The sequence below is a fragment of the Sorex araneus genome, chromosome 6, assembly GCF_027595985.1.
Source record: "Sorex araneus isolate mSorAra2 chromosome 6, mSorAra2.pri, whole genome shotgun sequence".
In the NCBI taxonomy this organism is placed as follows: domain Eukaryota; kingdom Metazoa; phylum Chordata; class Mammalia; order Eulipotyphla; family Soricidae; genus Sorex; species Sorex araneus.
The window spans coordinates 138282960-138302869 of NC_073307.1; the positions used below are offsets into that span (position 1 = coordinate 138282960).

The window sequence follows — 19910 nt, forward strand, 5'->3', positions numbered from 1 at the left end:
CGGGGGATTGCCAGGACCTTGGGAAGTACCCTTCCTTTCTCATCCTCACCTGGGTCCCTGAGCCCCCTTGGGAGACCCCAGCCTTGCCATGTCTCCGTGCCCTGCATCGCCGGTGCTGTGCCATCCAGGCTGTTTGACGCTGCTTCTCTCTTCCTAGGCGGCTGCTGAAGAGTGAGCTCGGATCATTCATATCTGACTATTTCCAGGTAAGCCCCGGGGGTCTGCGCGCCTGGCACTGTGTAGGAGGAAACCTGGGCCTCATGGAATGGCCAGCACGGTGCCCCTGGGCCTTCCTTCAACAATTAAAATGACATGTCTCTTGTTTCTGCTGCCTGCCTAACTGGGGAAGGGGAAGGGAGGGGAGGGATGGGGGAGGGGGGCTGGTTGCGGGGGCAGTGACTGCAGAGGGCTGGAGGCCAGCGTGAACCTGTTCTTATCTTAAGAGATTATGTTCTCAGCCTTCCAACCTCGGGAGCCTTTTCTGCTCTTAAAAGTCAGCAAATTATCCCTTTCCTCTGTCTCTTTACCAGATTATAAATTACACCTGAGACACTTTGACCTTTGCCTTAATTCATTGAAATATAAGCCTAGCTTGTCCATGTTAGCCTAAGTGGCATTTTGGTTAAAAAAAAATGTAAGTATTGGAATAAAAAGTGGGAATGTTTTATAAGTTTAACATGTTTTTTTTTTTTCTTTTTTGGGTCATACCCGGCGATGCTCAGGGTTTACTCCTGGCTCTGCCCTCAGGAATCATTCCTGGCAGTGCTCGGGGGACCATATGGGATGCTGGGAATTGAACCCGGGTCGGCTGAGTGCAAGGCAAAAGCCCTACCCACTGTGCTATTGCTCTAGCCCCACCAGTTTAGCATGTCTTATGTAATACTAATGGCCATGTTCTGTGTTTTTGCCCATCCTTGTACTTTCTGATTTGTGGAAGACAGCAGGACGCTTTACTTGCCTTTCCATTCCGTGTTGCATGGTAGGACCCCTACTGTTTCATGGTACACTTACGGAGGGTGTTAAGGAAAAGGCAGGTAATGGGGTGGTGTTATTAAGGAAAGAGTCTGGGGGCTGGGGGAGATTACAGGAGGTAAGGCACTTGCCATGCATGTGGCTGACTCTGGGCTCCATCCCCAGCGTTGCTAATGACCCCTGAACACAGAGACAGCAGTAAGCTGGGTGTGGCCCCAAGTCCAAAAAACAAACAAAAGGGAAAAATAAAAAAAAGGAATTCTGACTGTGTGGAAATGGATCCCCTAATGGTCCTGGAACCACACGTTGAGAATTGTTGCTCTAGTCACCATTCCTCTGCCCCCTAACTGGGTATCACTTTCTGCCTTTAGCCAAGTTATTTCTTGCTTTGTAAAAATAGAATTACCTTATCTGCTCTTACAGACCTTCTGCCTAAATATTGTCATGTGGGGCTGGAGTGCTAGCTTCTGACCCACGGGCATGCACTGCCCTCCTTCTCCCCCTGCCCCAGTGCCCACCCCACTCAGTCAGACCTAAGTCATGTTGGGGAAAGGCAGGAAGCCTGGGATGACAAGGAGAATGTTCAGTGCAGTTGAGTTCCCACTTTTCACTCATTAATGGAGTCCTTTGGGGGTCATGCTGTGCTGCATTCCTGCTTTGTGTCTCATTTTCCCATCTGTAAAATGGGAATAAACAGAGGGCTTGATTTAGAGACCATTGTATGGTTTGCATAAATGACACATGCAATACTCCACATTCTCTGTGTGTGTATGTGTGTGTGTGTGTGTGTGTGTGTGTGTGTGTGTGAGAGAGAGAGAGAGAGAGAGAGAGAGAGAGAGAGAGAGAGAGAAGAGGAGGAGGAGGAGGAGGCAGCATAGAAGAGTGGTTCTGAGAAGAGTCCATGGGTTAATATCTGGGTTTAATAGTCAGTTTGGCCACTTCCTCGCTTTGTGAGCTTGAGCAAGTTGCTGTATTTCTCTGTGTTTAACTCTCCTTCCTGCTCTGTAAAACAAAAAGAATAGGTCCTAACCTCATAGAATTGTTGTGAGGACTAAATAATTATAAAGTGCTCAGAATAGCAACTCAGAGAGAGAATAATGAGTGTTTTAAATTTATAGTTATACATATTATGCTAAAGTGGGATCTGTCTTGCTTTAAATGGGAAAATGACAGAAAAATACATTCCATCTTGGTTTCAGGTTGATGGGATTGCTTCGTTTCTAAGGCGAACACACTTAAAGATAATTTAAATTTAAAGAGCATTTGGATATTAAAACACAACACAGGCATTTTTCAGTTTAATTTTTCTTCCCGAGATTCAGGAAGCTTCAATATTTCCCCCACTGATTTTTGGGCCACCCCAGCACTATTTAGGCTTTTCTCCTGGCTCTGAGTTCAGGGATCACTTTTGGTGGTGCTCAGGGATTCCTGCTGGCTCTGAGCTCAGGGATCACTCCTTGCAGGCTCAGGGAAAGGAGGAATATATGTGGTGCTGAGGATTGAACCTGGGTGGACCACACGAAAGGCAAGTGCCCCACCCACTGTACTATTGCTCCTACACATTCTTGGATGCACTCTTAAAAAATAAAAGAAAAGAAGACAACCAGCATCAATGGTTTAAAACACACACAAAAGCAAAAAGGGTCAGACAACATCTGGATGAAAAACACCCAACAGAAGCATGAAATTCAGTGGGCCAGAGGTTGAAGTTGCTTTAAAGCCAGGAAGAAACCCACCTATAGATTCAGAAAGAGATAATTAACCACACATGTGGATCAAGGCCATCTTGCTGGCCGAGACATGGCCCAGCACTATATATCCAAAAGAATATGATACTGCTGAATCTTCCCAGGCAGACTGGTTGATTCTGAGAACTCTGGGGCCTTCTCAGAATGAAGGCAGGCAGGTTCCCCTTTCTCCTGAAGGCACAGCAACCCACAGCCATACCCGACAAGCTCCAACAGAGAAAACCTAGCTACACAACTGAACCTTATCAAACTGCCATGCCAACAAATTGCTCCAGAGGTATAGATCTTATACCACGTGGCCGCATGTGCAGCCACGTGACACCTCCAAATTTCATAGTCAGCCCTGTTGGATCACAGCAGATCTGATGGGAAAGTTGCATAGAAGACCACCAAGCTCAGTGAACATAAACAATAACACAGAAGGTTCAACTTAACACTTACCTAAACAAGAGATCCTCAGATAATGACTTTGGCAACACCAGTGTAAGGTATAACAATTATGGCAAGTTGACTACTAATGATCTAAGGTTTGATAATTCCATTTTCCCTTGTGTTATGACAAACAGTATTCATACTCATGCATGAAGGAACCGGCAGAGGAACCCAGGTGTGTGGGACCCAGGGCTGAGATCTCCAAGCCGGCTCGGATTGGGATTGGGCCTCTTTGGCCCAGATCCCCCATTTTCCAGTAGCTAGGTGGTCACACCCAGGGAGTGCCCTTGGTGCCGTGTATTCCCACCAACAGCCAACATCCAGAAACTATAAATCTAAGCTCCCAGAAGCGTAACTAGGTAACATCTTATAGCCTATTTATCCCTCTGGGAGAACCTGGTAAGCTACCGAGAGTTTCCTGCCCACATGGAGAGCCTTGCAGACTCCCCATGATGTATGCATATGCCAAAACCAGTAACAATGATAGGTCTCATTCCCCTGACCCTGAAAGAGCCTCCAATGTAACACCATTAGAAAGGACGAGGAAAGAAAGGCTTCTAAAATCTCAGGACTAGGACAAATGGAGATGTTACTGAGACCACTCAAGAAATTCGACAATCAACGGGATGATGATGATGATGATGATGATGATGATGATGATGATGATGAAATAAATCTGTTTGTGCCTGTAAGGGGACAGGCTGGAGTAGTGGATGGGAAACTGGGGACATTGGTAAAGGGAGGATCAGGATACTGATGATGTTGGGACATTTAAGGCCTGAAACAACTGTTTTATGAACAACTTGGTAAATAATGGTGTTATCATAAAATTTGAAAAATGGTTGACTTGAAACTCTAAACTAAAAAGAGGTGGGAAAAGAAAAAAGAGAAATTATTGAATTGCTATTGATATTGCAGGACATTTTTATGCCCCTAAGTCTATGAAGAAATCTAAAATCTAAAATGTTTACTCAAGACAAAATACAGTAAAATGCACTCATTTGATTATGTTGTTATATAATTGATAAATTGTTATATAATTGTTATATTGATGCATTGACACACACCAATTTTTATTTAATTTTCTAGAACAGCTGTATTCAAAGCTTGTATTCCACCTCTTCATCCACTTAAAATTTATGAGAATTAAAAAATGCTTTGCATTAAAAAATGTGGATCACTTCATATTTAAAAAATGTGGCCCTGGGCACAAAGATCACTTTGGTACCCCCTCTTCTCTCATTTTATCTAGAGGTGGGTGTTTATTAGTTTGTCTTTATGTGAGGTGGGTTTTTTAATGGATGTCAGAGCAGTGGTGTTTCAGTCAGCTGCTGAAGAAGCTGAGAAGGCTGTTGGCTGGCTGGCGCCTTCCTCGCTGACATTTGGCACAGTCTATGTGGTTTCCATCAGGTTTTAAATGTCAGTTGCGTTTTGGCATTGGGGGTGCCCAACCCTAGGACTGGTAGGGGAGAGAGTTTGGGTGGGGACTTGTTTATCTGGGAAGCCCTCAGATTTTCGGGGGTGGGGTGGGTGGTGAAGGCTGCTTGCAAAGCCTGCCAGATGCTTAACAACTAATAACCACATGCCACTTTCTACCAAGGGTGTAATCAGAGAAACTGGGGGCAGACCAGTAAGTTCCTCTCGGAGGCTGTGGGGTGGAAGCTAGCTTTTGCAGTTCTGAATCTGGGTTTTTTTTCTGATGTCAGGGTGCTAGACCGGAGAGAATGTGTTCCCAGACACTGGGGCTTTTAGTAGAGATTTTATACCCAGGTGGCACAGAACCCCAGAGATCTGTAAGGGAACCGTAGGTAGGACTCCTGGTGGCATGAAAGGACAGCAACTCTGAAGCTTAGGAAGTCCCCATTTCCTTTTCTGTCCTAGTTCCCTTCAGCACTTCTGACTGTTCAGGGGAGGCTGGGTGTGTCCAAAACCCAGGGGTCTCACATGCCTTTGACATTTCCAGACCCTGGCTCCTGTGTTTAAGGAAGCGAGAGAGCAGACCCCCTCCTTCACGTCTTCAGCGCAGGGCTTTAATTAAGATCTTCCGTTGGCATGCAACTGTGGAGTTGGTCATTCTAGTACATTCTATTTCAGTGGTATTGTTACAGTTTGCCTTTTAACCCCGTTTATGTGTTCAATAAGTTGATAACTTAAGAAAAGGAATATGGAAAGAATGATAGTGTGGGGGGTCTGGGATATGATAAAAAATAGGGTGTGGGTCTTGCAGACATTGACCCAAGATTTGATCACTGAACCTCGCTCGATTCAATCTCCAGCACTATAAAATTTTCAAAGCACCACCAGACGGGGCCCTAAGAGAACCGCAGGCCTGGTTGACAAGGAGAGCCCTCCGAAACCCCTGAGCATACTTAGGAGTCCTCAAAAGAGAAAAAAGAATAATAGTGTAGTGATCTTTTGGGGCCAGAGTGATAATACAGCAAATAGGGCACTTGCGTTGTATGCGGTTGATGCAGGTTAGATCCCTGGAATACCATGTGGTCCCCCAAGCCCACCAGGAGTAATCTCTGAGTATACATCCGGGAGGAAGCCCTGAGTGCCACTGGGTATGATTTAAAAACAAAAACCAAAAACAGTGTATTCGCCCTGGCTTTGGCCAGAAGGTGAAGATGCTTTGAGAGACTTGGTTGGGAAAGTCCTAACAGTTCAGGGAAAGGGGCTGATTCTCGGGCCCTGCCAGAAGTATATGAGGAGGGAAACCCCCAAGGGTAGGTTTCTCAAGAAAAGCTTAACCTTCACATTCATGTCCTACGTATAACTTCAGAGGAAAAGGGGAAGAAGGTGTTAGGCGTGGGGCATCGGGTCATTCTGTTAGTGTCATGGAACTAGAACTTAGGTGGTGGTGCTCCTCCTCTTAGAGAGGTCTGAAGCTTACTTCCTCCAAGTGTAGAGCATTATGAGCCAATAATAAACCAACTAAATTCATTTTTTAAAAAAAGGGACAGAGAGATAGTTCCGTGGGCAAGGTACTCCCCCGGTTCCTTCCCCAGCGCCATAGGTGGCCAGGAGTGATTCCTGAGCACAGAGCCAGGAGTAAGCCCTGAGCACAGCCAGATGTGCCCCAGATCCCACCATGAAAGGGGGGGGGGGTCAGACTCCAGGAAATACACGTCTACAGCAAGGAGAGAGGGAAATTAAGACAAACGGAGAGCACAGGCTTCCGTGGGTGCCATCTTGGCGAACCCACAGCCCTGGTCCAGAGACGCAGCAACCAGTCCCAGATGGCATCACAGTGCCGGAGACCCCTCCAGGCCCCATACCGAGCTAATTTTGCTGGGGCACCCCAGATGGAGCAGGCGCAGTCTCCCCATCTGCTCCAGATAGAACCAAGATCTTCCACAAGCAAGGCCCAGGTATGCAGGGACCAGGACTAAATCTCCAGGCCGTATAATGGCAGAGCCCCACCCTGGCTCTCCGCTTGCTCCGAGGCCTCCAATCTTCCTGTCGAGGCCTCTGCTTGCTGTCATGCCTCCAAGCTTCCACCGGGCGCCATCTTGGCGCACCAATAGCCCTGGTCCAGGGACTCCCAGTTGAATCCCAAAGAAGATTAGTGCCCTACAATGATGTTTCTAGAACCCAACCATCTGCAACCTGGGATCCCAGAAGTGCGCAGCTGCAAAGTGAAGGTGTGAGTTCTTATGATATTAAAAAATGAGCAATGGAATATAAATGATCTAGCGTCTGCCCCTGGCAGGCTGGCCTGAATGGTAGTGGGAAAATTCGGGAAAAACATAATGCCCCAAAGTAGAGAGAGGGTACTGGGGAAATTGTCTGACATAGAGCCAGGGTGAGGATTGGGAGGGGGGCCGGGGGGATACTGGGGACATTGGTGGTGGAAAATGTGCAATGGTGGAGGATGGGTGTTCAATCAGAGTATGGCTGAGACTCAAACATGAAAGCTTTGTTACTGCGTCTCAGGGTGATTCAATTTTTAAAACAAGACAGATGGGGAGCATTTGTCTAGGAGGGTAGACCCATGTGGGTGCTGGGGAAGGGGAAGAATAGGTTTGTCGTATGGAGGGCTAGGTGGTCAGGCCATCCGTTCGTGTGAGCTGTGAGTTCCCAACAGCACCCAAACCCAGTGACCACTGCACCCCTGTGGCCAGTTCTCTGGCTCTGCTTTTGGCAGTGAGATAGTCTCACCTCGGAATTCATGCAGAAAGCCTGCCGGAAAGCACCGAGGTGCCAGTGCTGGAAACAGCTGGGGTGGGGGGGGCGGGGAGGTGGGGGGAGGGCCAGGGCAGAGAGGGCTCATCTCCTGCCTGCGCAGAAGACAGGTGCTTTGTCAAGCGCAGCGAGATCTCCAGAACACACCGGCCAGAAAAGTCTTTGACATTTCCAATATTGATTTTCCTTCTTTGGCTATTTCCAAATTGAGCCCGCAAGGAAAACTGGGTTTTCTATGGACGAAGGCTATATCCTGGCCACAGCTCTGAGGATGGTTAGTTCCTTAGCCCATTGGAAGCAGGATGATAGGAAAGGCTCTGAATTCTGCATGAGCTACTTGGGTGCTTAATGAGCGACTTTGGTGGATCGGGGCATGGGGGAGAGGGGCTTGTGGATAGCACCTGCTGGCCTTGCTGTGTTTGCTAAAAAAGCATTCCCCTCCCCCCACCACCACCACTTGACAGTGCAGGCTCCTTTCTATGGAACCAGAGTTCGGCTGGCATTAGTAGCTCTGTCTGGAACCAGTGGTTCTGTGCTTGGGAGAAGGGACAGTGAGCCACCCTAAGGGCTGTGAGGTCACGCTGGGGTGTGGTGCAGACATTTCCACCCACAATTGAATCTGCAAGAATCCCAGGAAGCCGGTTTCCCCTTTGCTCATCAGGGTCAGTGAAAATTCAGTACCGGCTTGTGGCACCAGGTGGAGGACAGAGAAAAGCCAGAGGAGGGGATAGGGTGTGTGTGTGGGGTCCTGCTCAGCAGTGTGGAGTTATTGATATTGATGTGATATTGATGGCAGAGAGGGCAGTTCAAGGCATCGACCAGCGGAACGCACAGGCCTGTGTTAACCAGAGACATGGAAGAGGGTCACAGCTGAGGAGCCCACCCAGATCAAACACACTTTGTAGGAACAAGATCAGATTCAGGGGCTCTATCGAACAGTGGGTGGAGAGACGATTTTTTTTAAACAAAAGAAATTAAGGAGGGGCTAGAGCCATAGCACAGCGGGTAGGGCGTTTGCCTTGCACGCAGCCAACCTGGGTTCGAATCCCAGCATCCCATATGGTCTCCTGAGCACCGCCAGGGGTAATTCCTGAGTGCAGAGCCAGGAGTAACCCCTGTGCATTGCCAGGTGTGATCCAAAAAGAAAAAAAAAGAAAGGAAGAAATTAAGGGAGGGAAATAATTATTTTTTTCTAACTTCCAACTTCAGATGGGATAAGGATCAAAGTTTATGCCTTTCTGTGATCAGTTTGGGAAAGCCTCTAAAGCAAGTGGAATTCCCCCAATGGAAAGAAGGATGATGAGAGGCCCAGAGGGTAGTAAGGGACAGCCCACCTCTACTTGACTCTAAAGTGGAGAATGGCACACAGGGGCTCTGAAACGGGGGAGGGGCTTGAGAGAGAAGGGATGGGAGAAGAGGTTTGGGGTGAAAAATGTGGTGAGAGGTTGTATTTTTAGATCCCCCAGTGCCTGGAAGGGAAGTACAGTGTGCGGTTTGTAAACATGGGGGGTGGGAGAGATGCATCCCTTGGCCACCATGAGGGGCTGGCATTGGGGTGATGCCAGTTGAGAGGGTGTGGGGAGGACCCAGATGAATTCAGGTTCTTCTCTGGGGAGCCTCCTGCCACCCCTCTGGTCACCGTCTGCAGAGCTGTTGTACTTTATCTCCCCAGCAGTTACTTCAGTTTCATGCAATTATTTGAATAATTTTTATCGCACTTCTCAAATTTTACAGCAATAAAAGGAAAAACGAGTCTTGAAATTGATGACCATAGTTCTTCATGTAATTGAGATAGAGATGAAAGTCAGAGGCGTGCTGAAATGGCAAATCTTTAGCCTCATTGGATGTAGGTTATTGAACATTCACTTGTTACGAAAAGGGAGCGTGTAGGTGCAACATGCTGAAAATATATTATCTGAAGATGAGTCCAGAAGATGAGGTGTAATGAGGGATTTTATCATCCTTCTTTTAGCTCTGCCGAAAACAGAACTTCTTAGCTCACGTGTCTTGTTCTGCACGAGTACGTGTTTTCCAGGGGCCCATTATGTATAAAATTGCATGGTTTCCTGTAGATGAGGCCGGGTTTGGGGCAACAGATAGGAAAGAAGAGAGGCAGGGCTAGACACTGGAAAGCTGGTATTCAAATGAGGTGGAAACATTCAGCAATCCAAGTCCATGTACGTGTAAGTCAAGATCAATGTGGAAGGACCAAGGAATGCTTGTTCGATGTGGAAAGGCACGGCGCACCTTTTTCTGAGGCAGACAGAAACATCACAGTACCCGAGAGGAATCCTTTCAAGCATCCTATGCCAGACATTGTTCCCAGCCATTGATTCCCCCAGACAGAAGCATCTTGTCTTCTGGAGTTGTTGGAAAAGCAAGTTCTCAGGATTCCCCTTCAAACTGTGTCTGGAACAGTGGCGTAAGGTTTCAAGCAAGTTGGGTTTCAGGGGCTGCTCCCCAATCCTGCCACCTGCTCCGTGGAGATCCACTGCTCTGAAGTCGTCCCCGGACTTACAGGGTGATAGAGTTTCTATCGTTATCCCTTTGTAGATACCACAACAGAGGGGCTTAGAGAAGGGAGTTTTTTTGCTTCTATAAGTAAAAAAAAAAAAAAGGAGAGTATAGGCTCACACCCAGACCATCCTCTCATGGAAGAAAAATCTCATGGATTCTACTTAAAAATGTAAAAAAAAAAAAAAGAAAGAAATGTTGGGACTGGAGCAAAAGTAGAGTGGGGAAGGCGCTTGCCTTACACATGGATGACACAAGTTCGATCTCTGGCCCCCTGGAGGGGGGCGTCCCCACCAGGAGTGATCCCTGAGCGCAGAACTAGGAGTAAGCTCTGAGCACTGCTGGGGTAGCCCCAAACCACGAAATAAAATAAAACAAAATGTCAAGATGCCCTTTAAGACAGCCCTCGGGAAAAACAAAACAAAACAGGAAAACCTCAAGAAGAGAAATGTCATTGTTATCTATCAATTTTCTTTTTCAGTGTCCAACAAGACACTGCTTTTCTGCTTCCTCATAAAAGAACTTTCCTTAAAAGTTCCCAGTTTACCTTCTCTTAAATAGGGAAACCATAAGAGAAATGTCATTGTTATCTATCATTTTTTTTTTTAGTATCCAGCAAGACACTGCTTTTCTGCTTCCTCGTAAAAGAACTTTCCTTAAAAAGTCCCCAGTTTACCTTCTCAGTAATCTGCAAGTGATGCTAAAGGAAGAATGAGTAGCAGGCTTCTCATCTTCTGCCTCCACCTGGGGATTTCTCTCTGGTCTCGCTCCAGCCCACCGCCCCGCCCCCTCCCCACATAGCGCTGTTGGTTCACTAGGAGTTCTCTCCACCTGGGGCTGTGTTGCGTTTATTGTGAGACTCTCTGTGGCTTCTTCAGGAAGGCATCCGACCACCTTAGAGGTGGTCCCTGTCCCTTCACAGGCACAGGGGGGGAAAACAAACGGAGGTGGTCGGGATGTCCCTCTGGCTCAGAGGAGCAAGAGGAGCTGTTACAGACACAGTCACCCTCGAAAAACAATGCCCGGAGTGGGATTGTTGGTTGGTGCCAGTTCTGGAAGGCCCAGTGGCACAGCTGCTTGAGCCCTCTGGGGTAGAAAACTGGGCAGCGTTCAGGATTGACTCCTGGTTCTATGCTCAGGGGTCACTTCCGGCAGGCTCAGAGCGCCATATGTGGTGTTAGGAATTGAATCAAGGTTCAGAAGTGCCTTAACCTCTATATTATCTCTCGAGTCTCTGAACGGTCTTTATTCTTTTTCTTTTCCTTGTTTGTTTTTGAGTCACACCTGGCACTGCTCAGGGATTACTTCTGGCTCTGTGCTCAGGAATCACCTCTGGTGATACTCAGGGGACCATATGGGATGCTGGGGATTGAACCCAGGTCAGCTGCCTGAAAGGCAACATCTTACCCACTGTACTATCTCTCTGAGCCCCTGAAAAGAGTCTTTCCAAGTCACTGAAACCTGAGTGTTTTTAGGCCCCTCTCCGAGACATTTTTCTTTTTATTTCTTTTTTTTGCTGAGGGGGTCACTAGGTAGTACTAGGCCACGGGTTGGCTATTATGTGCAAAGGCCAAAGATGTAGTGTTGCAGTGTCAGGGGCCACTGGCGCCTCTGGGGCTACACTTCACAGTGCTCGGGAGGCCATGCGATGCTGGGGATCCCCCCGCGTGCCTTAACTGCTCTGCTCTTTCTTGGGGTCCTCACCCCCACCTATATTTTTTTCAGTCCAAGTTGAGCCTCATCTTTCTGGTAGTAGTTCGTTCTTCCGTGTCTTAGAAAAAGAGATGTGGTCTCTGTTTCTCACTTCTTGGTGTCTCTTCATTAAAGCACATGCATCAAGTCTAAGTTCAGGCTGGGGTGGGGGGTACATTAGCGACAAGGGGCCAGTGCTAAGGCCCCAGTTATCTGCCAGGTGGCTGCTCTTTCCAGCCTTTATTGTTTGGCTTGAAGCCTTAGGGCTCAGGAGGCTGTTGGGTCAGTCCCATCAGGGGTTTTTGTCTATCCCTGTTAACAGACAGCTCTGTCACTATTACCCCACAGCCAATGAAAATGTAGTAGCTTCGGGGTAAGTCACTTGTTGGGGGTTGAGAATATGAGGTGTGAGGTTTGAACCAAACAGGAGCATCAAAAGACAAGCTCAGACTCTAGTTTGAATTCCCAGCACCATATATGGTCCCCGGAACACTGCCAGGAGTGATCCCTTCGTGCAGAGCCAGGAATAGCCCCGGTGCACTATTTGGGCCCCAGGCCTGAGCACTGCCAAGGATGGCCCCCAAGCAAAATAAACCAAAATAAAGTGTTTTTTTTTTCTTCTTTGTTTTTGGACCACAAAACCAGCAATACCCAAGGGTTACTCTTGGCTCTGCACTCAGGAATTATTATTACTCCTGGTGGTGCTTGGGGAACCATATGGGGTGGTGGGGATTGAACCCTAGTTGGCTGCATGCAAGGCAAATGCCATACCTCCTCCTCCTGCTCCTCCTCCTCTTCCTCCTCCTCCTCCTCCTCCTCCTCCTCCTCCTCCTCCTCCTCCTCCTCTTCCTCCTCCTCCTCCTCCTCCTCCTCCTCCTCCTTCTCCTCCTCCTTCTCCCTATTCTTCTTCTTTTTTTTAAGGTATCTAAAAGCTCATTTGAGCAGTAGCCTTAAGACCTGTTGATAGTCACTCAATCTGTCCTTGGATGGAGTTGCCAGGAATCAGAGTAAGCCTTCGAATATGCAGGGCCCAGTGGGAAATGCAGACATGAAAAGAGCTGGGCAGGAAGTCAATCTCCCCCGCCTTGTTCCCTGCTGCTGCCTGCAGCAGATGGGTGGGCCCCATCTCCCCACCACCCAAGAGGCCCAGAGATGGGGTGGGCCAGTGCCCGGGCACCCCCCGCCCCATGGTCCTCTCCACCAAATTGCTATCTGCGCACCAATCCCAGAGCTCTTGGCACCGAGTGTGGGACAGCCCACACCCTCTGTCATCTCCGGGAGTAAGTGGTAGGAGTGGGGAACAGTGAGGCCCTGGCAAGGTCCCGCACCAGAGGTGGGGAAACAGCTCCATGAGACACCCGCCTTCCAAGGCATGGTGGGAGCTAGGCTCCAGCCCCAGTGCACGCTCTACTCATGAAACACAGATCTGAAGAGAACTGCAAGGAGACTTGAAGGTGGTCCTGCAGAGCCTTACATCCCAGTTTCAGGGCCCTCAGAAGAACCTCAAGGATCCAGGACCTGCCTTATAAGCTGGGGAGAAGGCAGCTGGGATAGAGAAGGGATTAGTGAGTCAGGGATGGCTGGAGGGATTGCTCGGGATGGGAGGTGTGTGCCGAAAGTAGACTGAAGTCCAAATATTATGGTCTCTCAGTTGCCTGTATTGCAAACCATAATGCCCATAAGTAGAGAGAGAGTAAGAGGAAGTTGTCTGCCATAGAGGCAGGGGGAGGGTTGGGATGAGGGGGGTGGGGATACTGGGAACAATTGGTGATGGGAAATGCGCACTGGTAGAGGGACGGGAGTTTGATCACTGTACGACTGAAACGCAAATGTGAAAGCTTTGTAATTATGGGGCTGGAGCAATAGCACAGCGGGTAGGGCATTTGCTTTGCATGTGGCCGACCCGGGTTCGATTCCCAGCATCCCATATGGTCCCCTGAGCACTGCCAGGGGTAATTCCTGAGCGCAGAGCCAGGAGTGATCCCTGAGCATCACCAGGTGTGACCCAAAAAGAAAAAAAAAAGCTTTGTAAAGCTTTTTGATAAAAAAGCTTTATTCCCACCACCACATAGTTCACGGTGATTCAATTAAATAATTAATTAACTTAGCACATTAATAAAAGAAGAAGAATCCCGGACTTCAGGAGTTAGGGGCCCATGTACTTACAAGAGAGAAGTTGGAGATCCAGTAAGGGGCGGGCCAGGAAGCAGGACAGCCACGCTGGAAGGAGCAGGCTGCATGAGCAACAGGGCCGCAGTGTCAGGGGGGATAGTGCAGGGCTTTCCTGAGAAAAGGGGCTGGTGGTGGCCAACGAGGCCAACCCAAAAGTTCTTGCTTTGTTGCCCTGTGCGGAGTCTCTCCGTCTCACCTGAGTTCATTCAAATCTAAACAAAGAGCAAAGCTGATGGATGCCTTGGCAGTATTAGAATTTGCCAGAGGATTTTTGAAAAGTGCTTTGGTTTCCTAGAAACCGGAGTTCACCTAAATACCATCGGAACCGTGTGTCCAATTGATTTTGACCGCAGGAGGGAGAGAGCAAGCAAGCGGTTAGATGATCCTTGAGGGCCCTCCTAACCCCAAGGTTTGATTATTCTTGTTTCCGTCCCAGCTGCAGAATTTCCATGCTGTGTATCGTGAGAATTTTTAAAAGAATGTTTTCTTTTCCATTTTTCCATAATACTCAAATAACTTCTTTTCCTTAAAAACAACCCCCCTCCTCCTCCCCCTCCTCCAAAAAAAAGTCTCCTTGAAAGGAGAATGACTAGGAATGAGAACAAGAGAACTCAGGACCTTTTTAAAAGTCTGTCCCTCCAAATAGAATGTTTAACAAACGAAGAAAATAGATTTAAACACTGTTTATCACTGTATTCTCTTCTTCTTTTTTTTTTTTTTTGCTTTTTGGGTCACACTCGGCGATGCACAGGGGTTACTCCTGGCTCTGCACTCAGGAATCACCCTTGGTGGTGCTCAGGGGACCATATGGGATGCTGGGAATCGAACCCGGGTTGGCCGCATGCAAGGCAAATGCCCTACCCTCTGTGCTATTGCTCCAGCCCCACTTTATTCCCTTCTTAAACATACTCTTTTATCTTGATTTCTTTCCTTTGTTTAAGGGATGGGGAACTGGGGCCCCCTTGGCATGGCTCACGGTTTATTCCTGCTTCTGTGCTGAGGGATCACTCATGGCGGGGTTCCGGGGACTATATGGGGTGCTAAGGAATGAAGCCTCGAAGGCTCTGCCTACTGTACTCTTCCTCCGGCACAAAATGTAGTCAGAGAGAAAGGGGTGGGGAGAAAGAGAGAGAGAGAGAGAGAGAGAGAGAGAGAGAGAGAGAGAGAGAGAGAGAGAGAGAGAGAAAAGGGAGGAAGTTAGGGAGTGTATAAGTACAGAACTTAAGGCATTTTTCCTACCTCCAGCCAAATCCCAGTCAAATCCCTGGCACCACACAGGATCTAGAAATATCCTCTGAGCATTGCTGGGTGTGGCCTTTGCACCCCGCCAAGTACCGAATGGTTTAGCACTGAAAGAGGCAATATGGACATTCCGTAAATATTTCTTCACACCAGCTATGTTTTGGGCACTATTCTTAGAGCCAAAGGAAGTAACATAAGAAACAATCCTCGCCCCCTGGGAACCCAAAATCCTCACTCGTTTCGTAAAGCTTTAATTCCTGTGTATTGTTAACTCATGGTATGACCTGGACTAGACTCTCGTTGCTTTCAGCATTGCCTTGCTATCCCCATAGTGATGGAACAGAATGGTGCCGGCTGCTTTTCTGGGAGTTTAGCAGCTGCAGGTGCGTTTCTGGGTTTCTCGGGAACAGGAAGTTCTGAAAGGGTTTGGTTCGGAAGAAGGCAGGGACATCAGTGTTGAGATCAGAAGTGGTGACAGAATAAAGGCTTGGGAACCCTGACATGGAGAGCTGGGCAGACATTCAGAGAACTTGATCCAGGCCAGTGGGCAGAGACTCCACGCCCCAACTGAGAAACTTTCGGTGGCTTGATGAACATCTGCAAACCTCTCAGTCGCCCTGGTCCCGATCAGTTGGCCCACAGTCTGAATTTGGTGCTGGGGTGTCCCTTGCTTTCAGAATGAGAAGACACTGGGATTCATTTGCTTGCCTGGAAGGCAGAAAAAACACCAAGGGCTTTGCCTTAACTACTTGTCTTTTTCCATAAGCACTTGTTTTTCCTTTTCTTCCTTCCTTCCTTCCTTCCTTCCTTCCTTCCTTCCTTCCTTCCTTCCTTCCTTCCTTCCTTCCTTCCTTCCTTCCTTCCTTCCTTCCTTCCTTCCTTCCTTCCTTTCATTCTTTCTTTCTTTTTTTGCTTTTTGGGTTGCACCCAGCACTCCTGGCTCTGCATTCAGGAATTATTCCTGGAGGTGCTCAGGGGACCTTATGGGATGCTGGGATCAAACCCGGCTGAGGTGTTTTGCAAAGCAAACACCCCACCAGTTATACTGTCGCTCAAGCACAAGAATTTGTTTTTGCTTTAATGGAAATTGTTTACTGCCGTAGATAACACTCCTAACACTGATTAGAGAGGAGTCCATCTGTCATGTCATAACTAAAGGGTGGCCTTTAAAAAATCAGATCATATTCTGTGAATTTTAATAGGTCATCTTAAATATGGTTTATAAATATTAGTCACAGGAAGACAACAACAAAGTGATAGTACTTTGATAAATAGGGCATTTGCCTTGCACGCAGCCGACCCAGGTTTGATTCCTCCGCCCCTCTAGGAGAGCCCAGCAAGCTACCGAGAGTATCTCCCCCGCACGGCAGAGCCTGGCAAGCTACCTGTGGCATATCCGATATGCCAAAAACAGTAACAACAAGTCTCACAATGGAGATGTCACTGGTGCCTGCTCGAGCCAATCGATGAGCAACAGGATGACAGTGACAGTGATTTCAATGCATTTGATGTAGGCCCATTCAAAACTGCCCCTTCCTCCCCCTTCTTTTGTGAAAATAACTGGGCCTAGAGAGTAACTCTACTCCCATTGATTTCTTAAGATAGAAAATAGCTAATGTGTGCGTATGCTTATAATGACTAATTCTTACAAGAATGTATGCTGTTGAGGGCATTGTGCCACCTTACAGAGGGAGGAACTGAAGACTTTGAGGACCATGAACTGTCTGAAACCCCAGTGCTTTCCACCAGTGATGGCCATTGTGAGGGTTTTTTAAAAGGGCGAACAGGAAGCAATGCATTGTGGTTTTGTTATTTGGGTAAGATACATATCGCCTCAGGCCCTCCACCCCCTATGTGGACACCTTTGATAATCTGATAATGGGAAATAAGTGGAGAGGCATCAGCCCATATTTGCTCACTGAGCTGTGACTAATGCAGGGGCTGTTATGTCTTCACAGGATCAGCTTCAGCCTCTTGAAAGAGGGGAATTGGGTGGGAAGATTTGGGGGAAGGCAGTCAGTGGTGCAGAGTGAGAAGAGTTTCCTAGAGTCAGGAGGACCAGCTCTGTCTCCTGTGGGCAAGTCTCATTTTTGGAAGCAAAGAGAAATTACATTAAGTTGATGCGATTTCTGGGATGGTAGGGAGTAAATGAGACGAAGCTTATGAATCTTCTGATACATAGAGGATTCCTTAAATAACGTCATGTCTTCCAACACAGATTCCACGTAACATTGGCAATAAAAAAAAAACAACACCAGCCATTGAAGAAAATGTTGTTCAAGGATCTACTCTAGTTTTATATTATTTCACTTAAAGTTGGAGTTTCCAAGAACCTACTGTGATGTGAAAGGCTTACTGAACACCAAGCACTCAAAACTGGGGCTGGAGCGATAGCACAGCGGGTAGGGCGTTTGCCTTGCACGCGGCCGACCCGGGTTCTAATCCCAGCGTCCCATATGGTCCCCTGAGCACCGCCAGGGGTAATTCCTGAGTGAAGAGCCAGGAGTAACCCCTGTGCATCGCCGGGTGTGACCCAAAAACCAAAAAAAAAAAAAAAAAAAAAACTGATTAGTTGCAAAATGGACCAGAGATAGTACAGGGGTTAAGACCTTCCATACAACCAACTGTAGTTGGAGTCTCAGCACCACATATGTTCCCCCAGATATTACCAGGAGTGATCCTGAGCCAGGAATAAGCCTAATATGTCTGATTGCATGCACGCGTGAGCGCGCGCGCGCGCACACACACACACACACACACACACACACAGCCAAAAAGAGGAAACCATTAAATTTCCCTTTCTGCAGCTCTTCCATGCACAGCTACCACTCACTGACGCCTGATGTTTGGCATGCTGTCTCTTGCATGTGAACATAATTTGCTCCATTTGTAATCTCTTTTTAAGTGATTTCCACATGATTTCCCATTTGCCTCCATGCTCCCTTTTCAAAGTGGAGATTTAGGACTTGAAGCACAGCGTCAACCCATTGCCCTTCCATAGTGTTCAGGGCAGCTAAACAGTGACTGATCATTCTGTGGGTGGAGGGATGAGACAGCAGTGAGGGTGTGAGGGTTGGGTTGGCACTTGCCTTGCTCTTTCGCTCTGAGCTCTCTCCCTGTCTTCTCTTGCAGTCCTGGCTTTTGGAGAGAACAGAAAGCTCTTGGACCTTGGAAACATGCCTAGCACACAAGTGCCTAGAACTCTGAGCTCTCACCCACGCTGCAAAGTCACCCAACTCTTGTGTTCTTTGTTCTCTCTTGGCAGAACCAGCTTCTTGCAAAAGGACTGTTGTTTGTGGAGGAGAAGATTAAGCTGTGCGAAGGCAAGTACAAGGCTTCCCTCGTAGAGCTGGGGCCCCTGTGACTCAGCCTTTGATGTTTGGACAGCTGAACCGCTTCATTCCAAAAGGGGCAGGTTCCAAGGCAATGAGTCAGCTCAGTGGGGCTGCAGCACTTGGCTTGCAGTCTGCATTCAGGGCATTGCAAGTCAGAGCTGCGTGCAGAGAACTAATGTGCAACTGGGCAAGCTTTGGAGACCTCGCTGAGCAGTGGGTAGTGGGTTGGCCATTGCAGGTGTGTTGGCGTTCTAGTTTGAAGGGATAAATTATTCAGCACATCTTTCCTTGGTGTTCCTTCTGGTCTGAGCAAGCTATTTCCTATAGGTATTTTATTTCCCATATTCCCTGAGATCGTGCACAACAGGAGGCCTTCTCCCCTGCTGGAGGGAGAGCGGGATGTGAGGATAAGCAGATACCCACACAATAGGCAAGGAGGTCATTTCCTGGTCTTAATTGATTTTAGAGCTCTTGAGGTGGAGAGAGAGTGTACAGGAGGGGAAGCTCTTGCTTTGCCTGTGGTCACCCCAGTTCAAATCCTCTGACCGCTGTCAGGGGTTACTCCTAAGCACAGGGTCAGGACTAGCTGTAGCCCCCAACACCCATCCCCACAAGAAAGGTAGAGCTTTGAGCCTAAAGAACAAGCTAAAAAGGCACTGAGTGGGAGGTAGGAGCAGGACCAGAAGTGAGAATTAAGCTGTGCCTTGTCCACTCAGGGCAACTGTCTACCTAGTTCAGGGCCCCTCCTAGCAGACCAGAGCTCAGCATCCTGGATGCAGTTCACAGGTGTCTAGTTTCTCTCAGCCTTGGCTATTCTCGTTTATAAAGTGACAGTGTTGTGGGGCTGGAACTATAGTACAGGAGGGCTCTTGCCTTGCATGTGGCTGACCCAGATTAGCTCCCCGGCACCTGTGATGGTTCCCCCAAGCACACCAGGACTGAGGCTGAGTGCAGAGCCAGGAATAAATTCTGAACACAGCCAGATGTGGTCCCAGAACAAACAACACCAAAAGACAGAAGCTGAAAAATGACGATGTTGAAACTTACCTGTTGAAAAATCAGTGTTACTTCAATTTAAAAAAAAGTGGGCTGGAGAGACGACATAGGAGGTTGGCTGACTGGGTTTAGTTCCAGGTAGCATATATGGTCTGCTGAGCACCACCTAGAGTGAGCCCTCAGGAGTAAGTCCTGAGCATTGCCAGGTATGGCCCTAAAATAAACACATAAGAAAATAGTAGCTAAAAGACAGACAGACAGACAGAAAGAAGGAAAGAAAGAGAGAGAGAGAGAGAGAAAGAGAGAGAGAGAAAGAAAGAAAGAAAGAAAGAAAGAAAGAAAGAAAGAAAGAAAGAAAGAAAGAAAGAGAGAGAGAGAAGAAAGAAAGAAAGAAAGAAAGAAAGAAAGAAAGAAAGAAAGAAAGAAAGAAAGAAAGAAGAGAAAGACAGAAAGAGAGGAAGAGAGAAAGAAGTAAAGAAAAGAAAGAAAGAAAGAAAGAAAGAAAGAAAGAAAGAAAGAAAGAAAGAAAGAAAGAAAGAAAGAAAGAAAGAAACAGGAAGGAAGGAAGGAAGGAAGGAAGGAAGGAAGGAAGGAAGGAAAGAAGGAAGGAAGGAAGGGAGGG

At 47.7% G+C, this 19910-nt stretch overlaps 1 protein-coding gene across 6 annotated transcripts in view; it reads left to right on the forward strand.

Annotated features, from left to right (window-relative positions):
• PRR5L (proline rich 5 like) overlaps nucleotides 1–19910 on the forward strand; it is a 203795-nt gene that overhangs the window by 159596 nt on the left and 24289 nt on the right. For all 6 annotated transcript variants that reach the window (XM_055143266.1, XM_004607909.2, XM_055143269.1 and 3 more), the window contains exons 4-5: nucleotides 158–206; nucleotides 18223–18280. In XM_055143266.1, the coding sequence (XP_054999241.1) occupies nucleotides 158–206; nucleotides 18223–18280 (107 nt within the window). The remainder of the gene's footprint in view (nucleotides 1–157; nucleotides 207–18222; nucleotides 18281–19910) is intronic.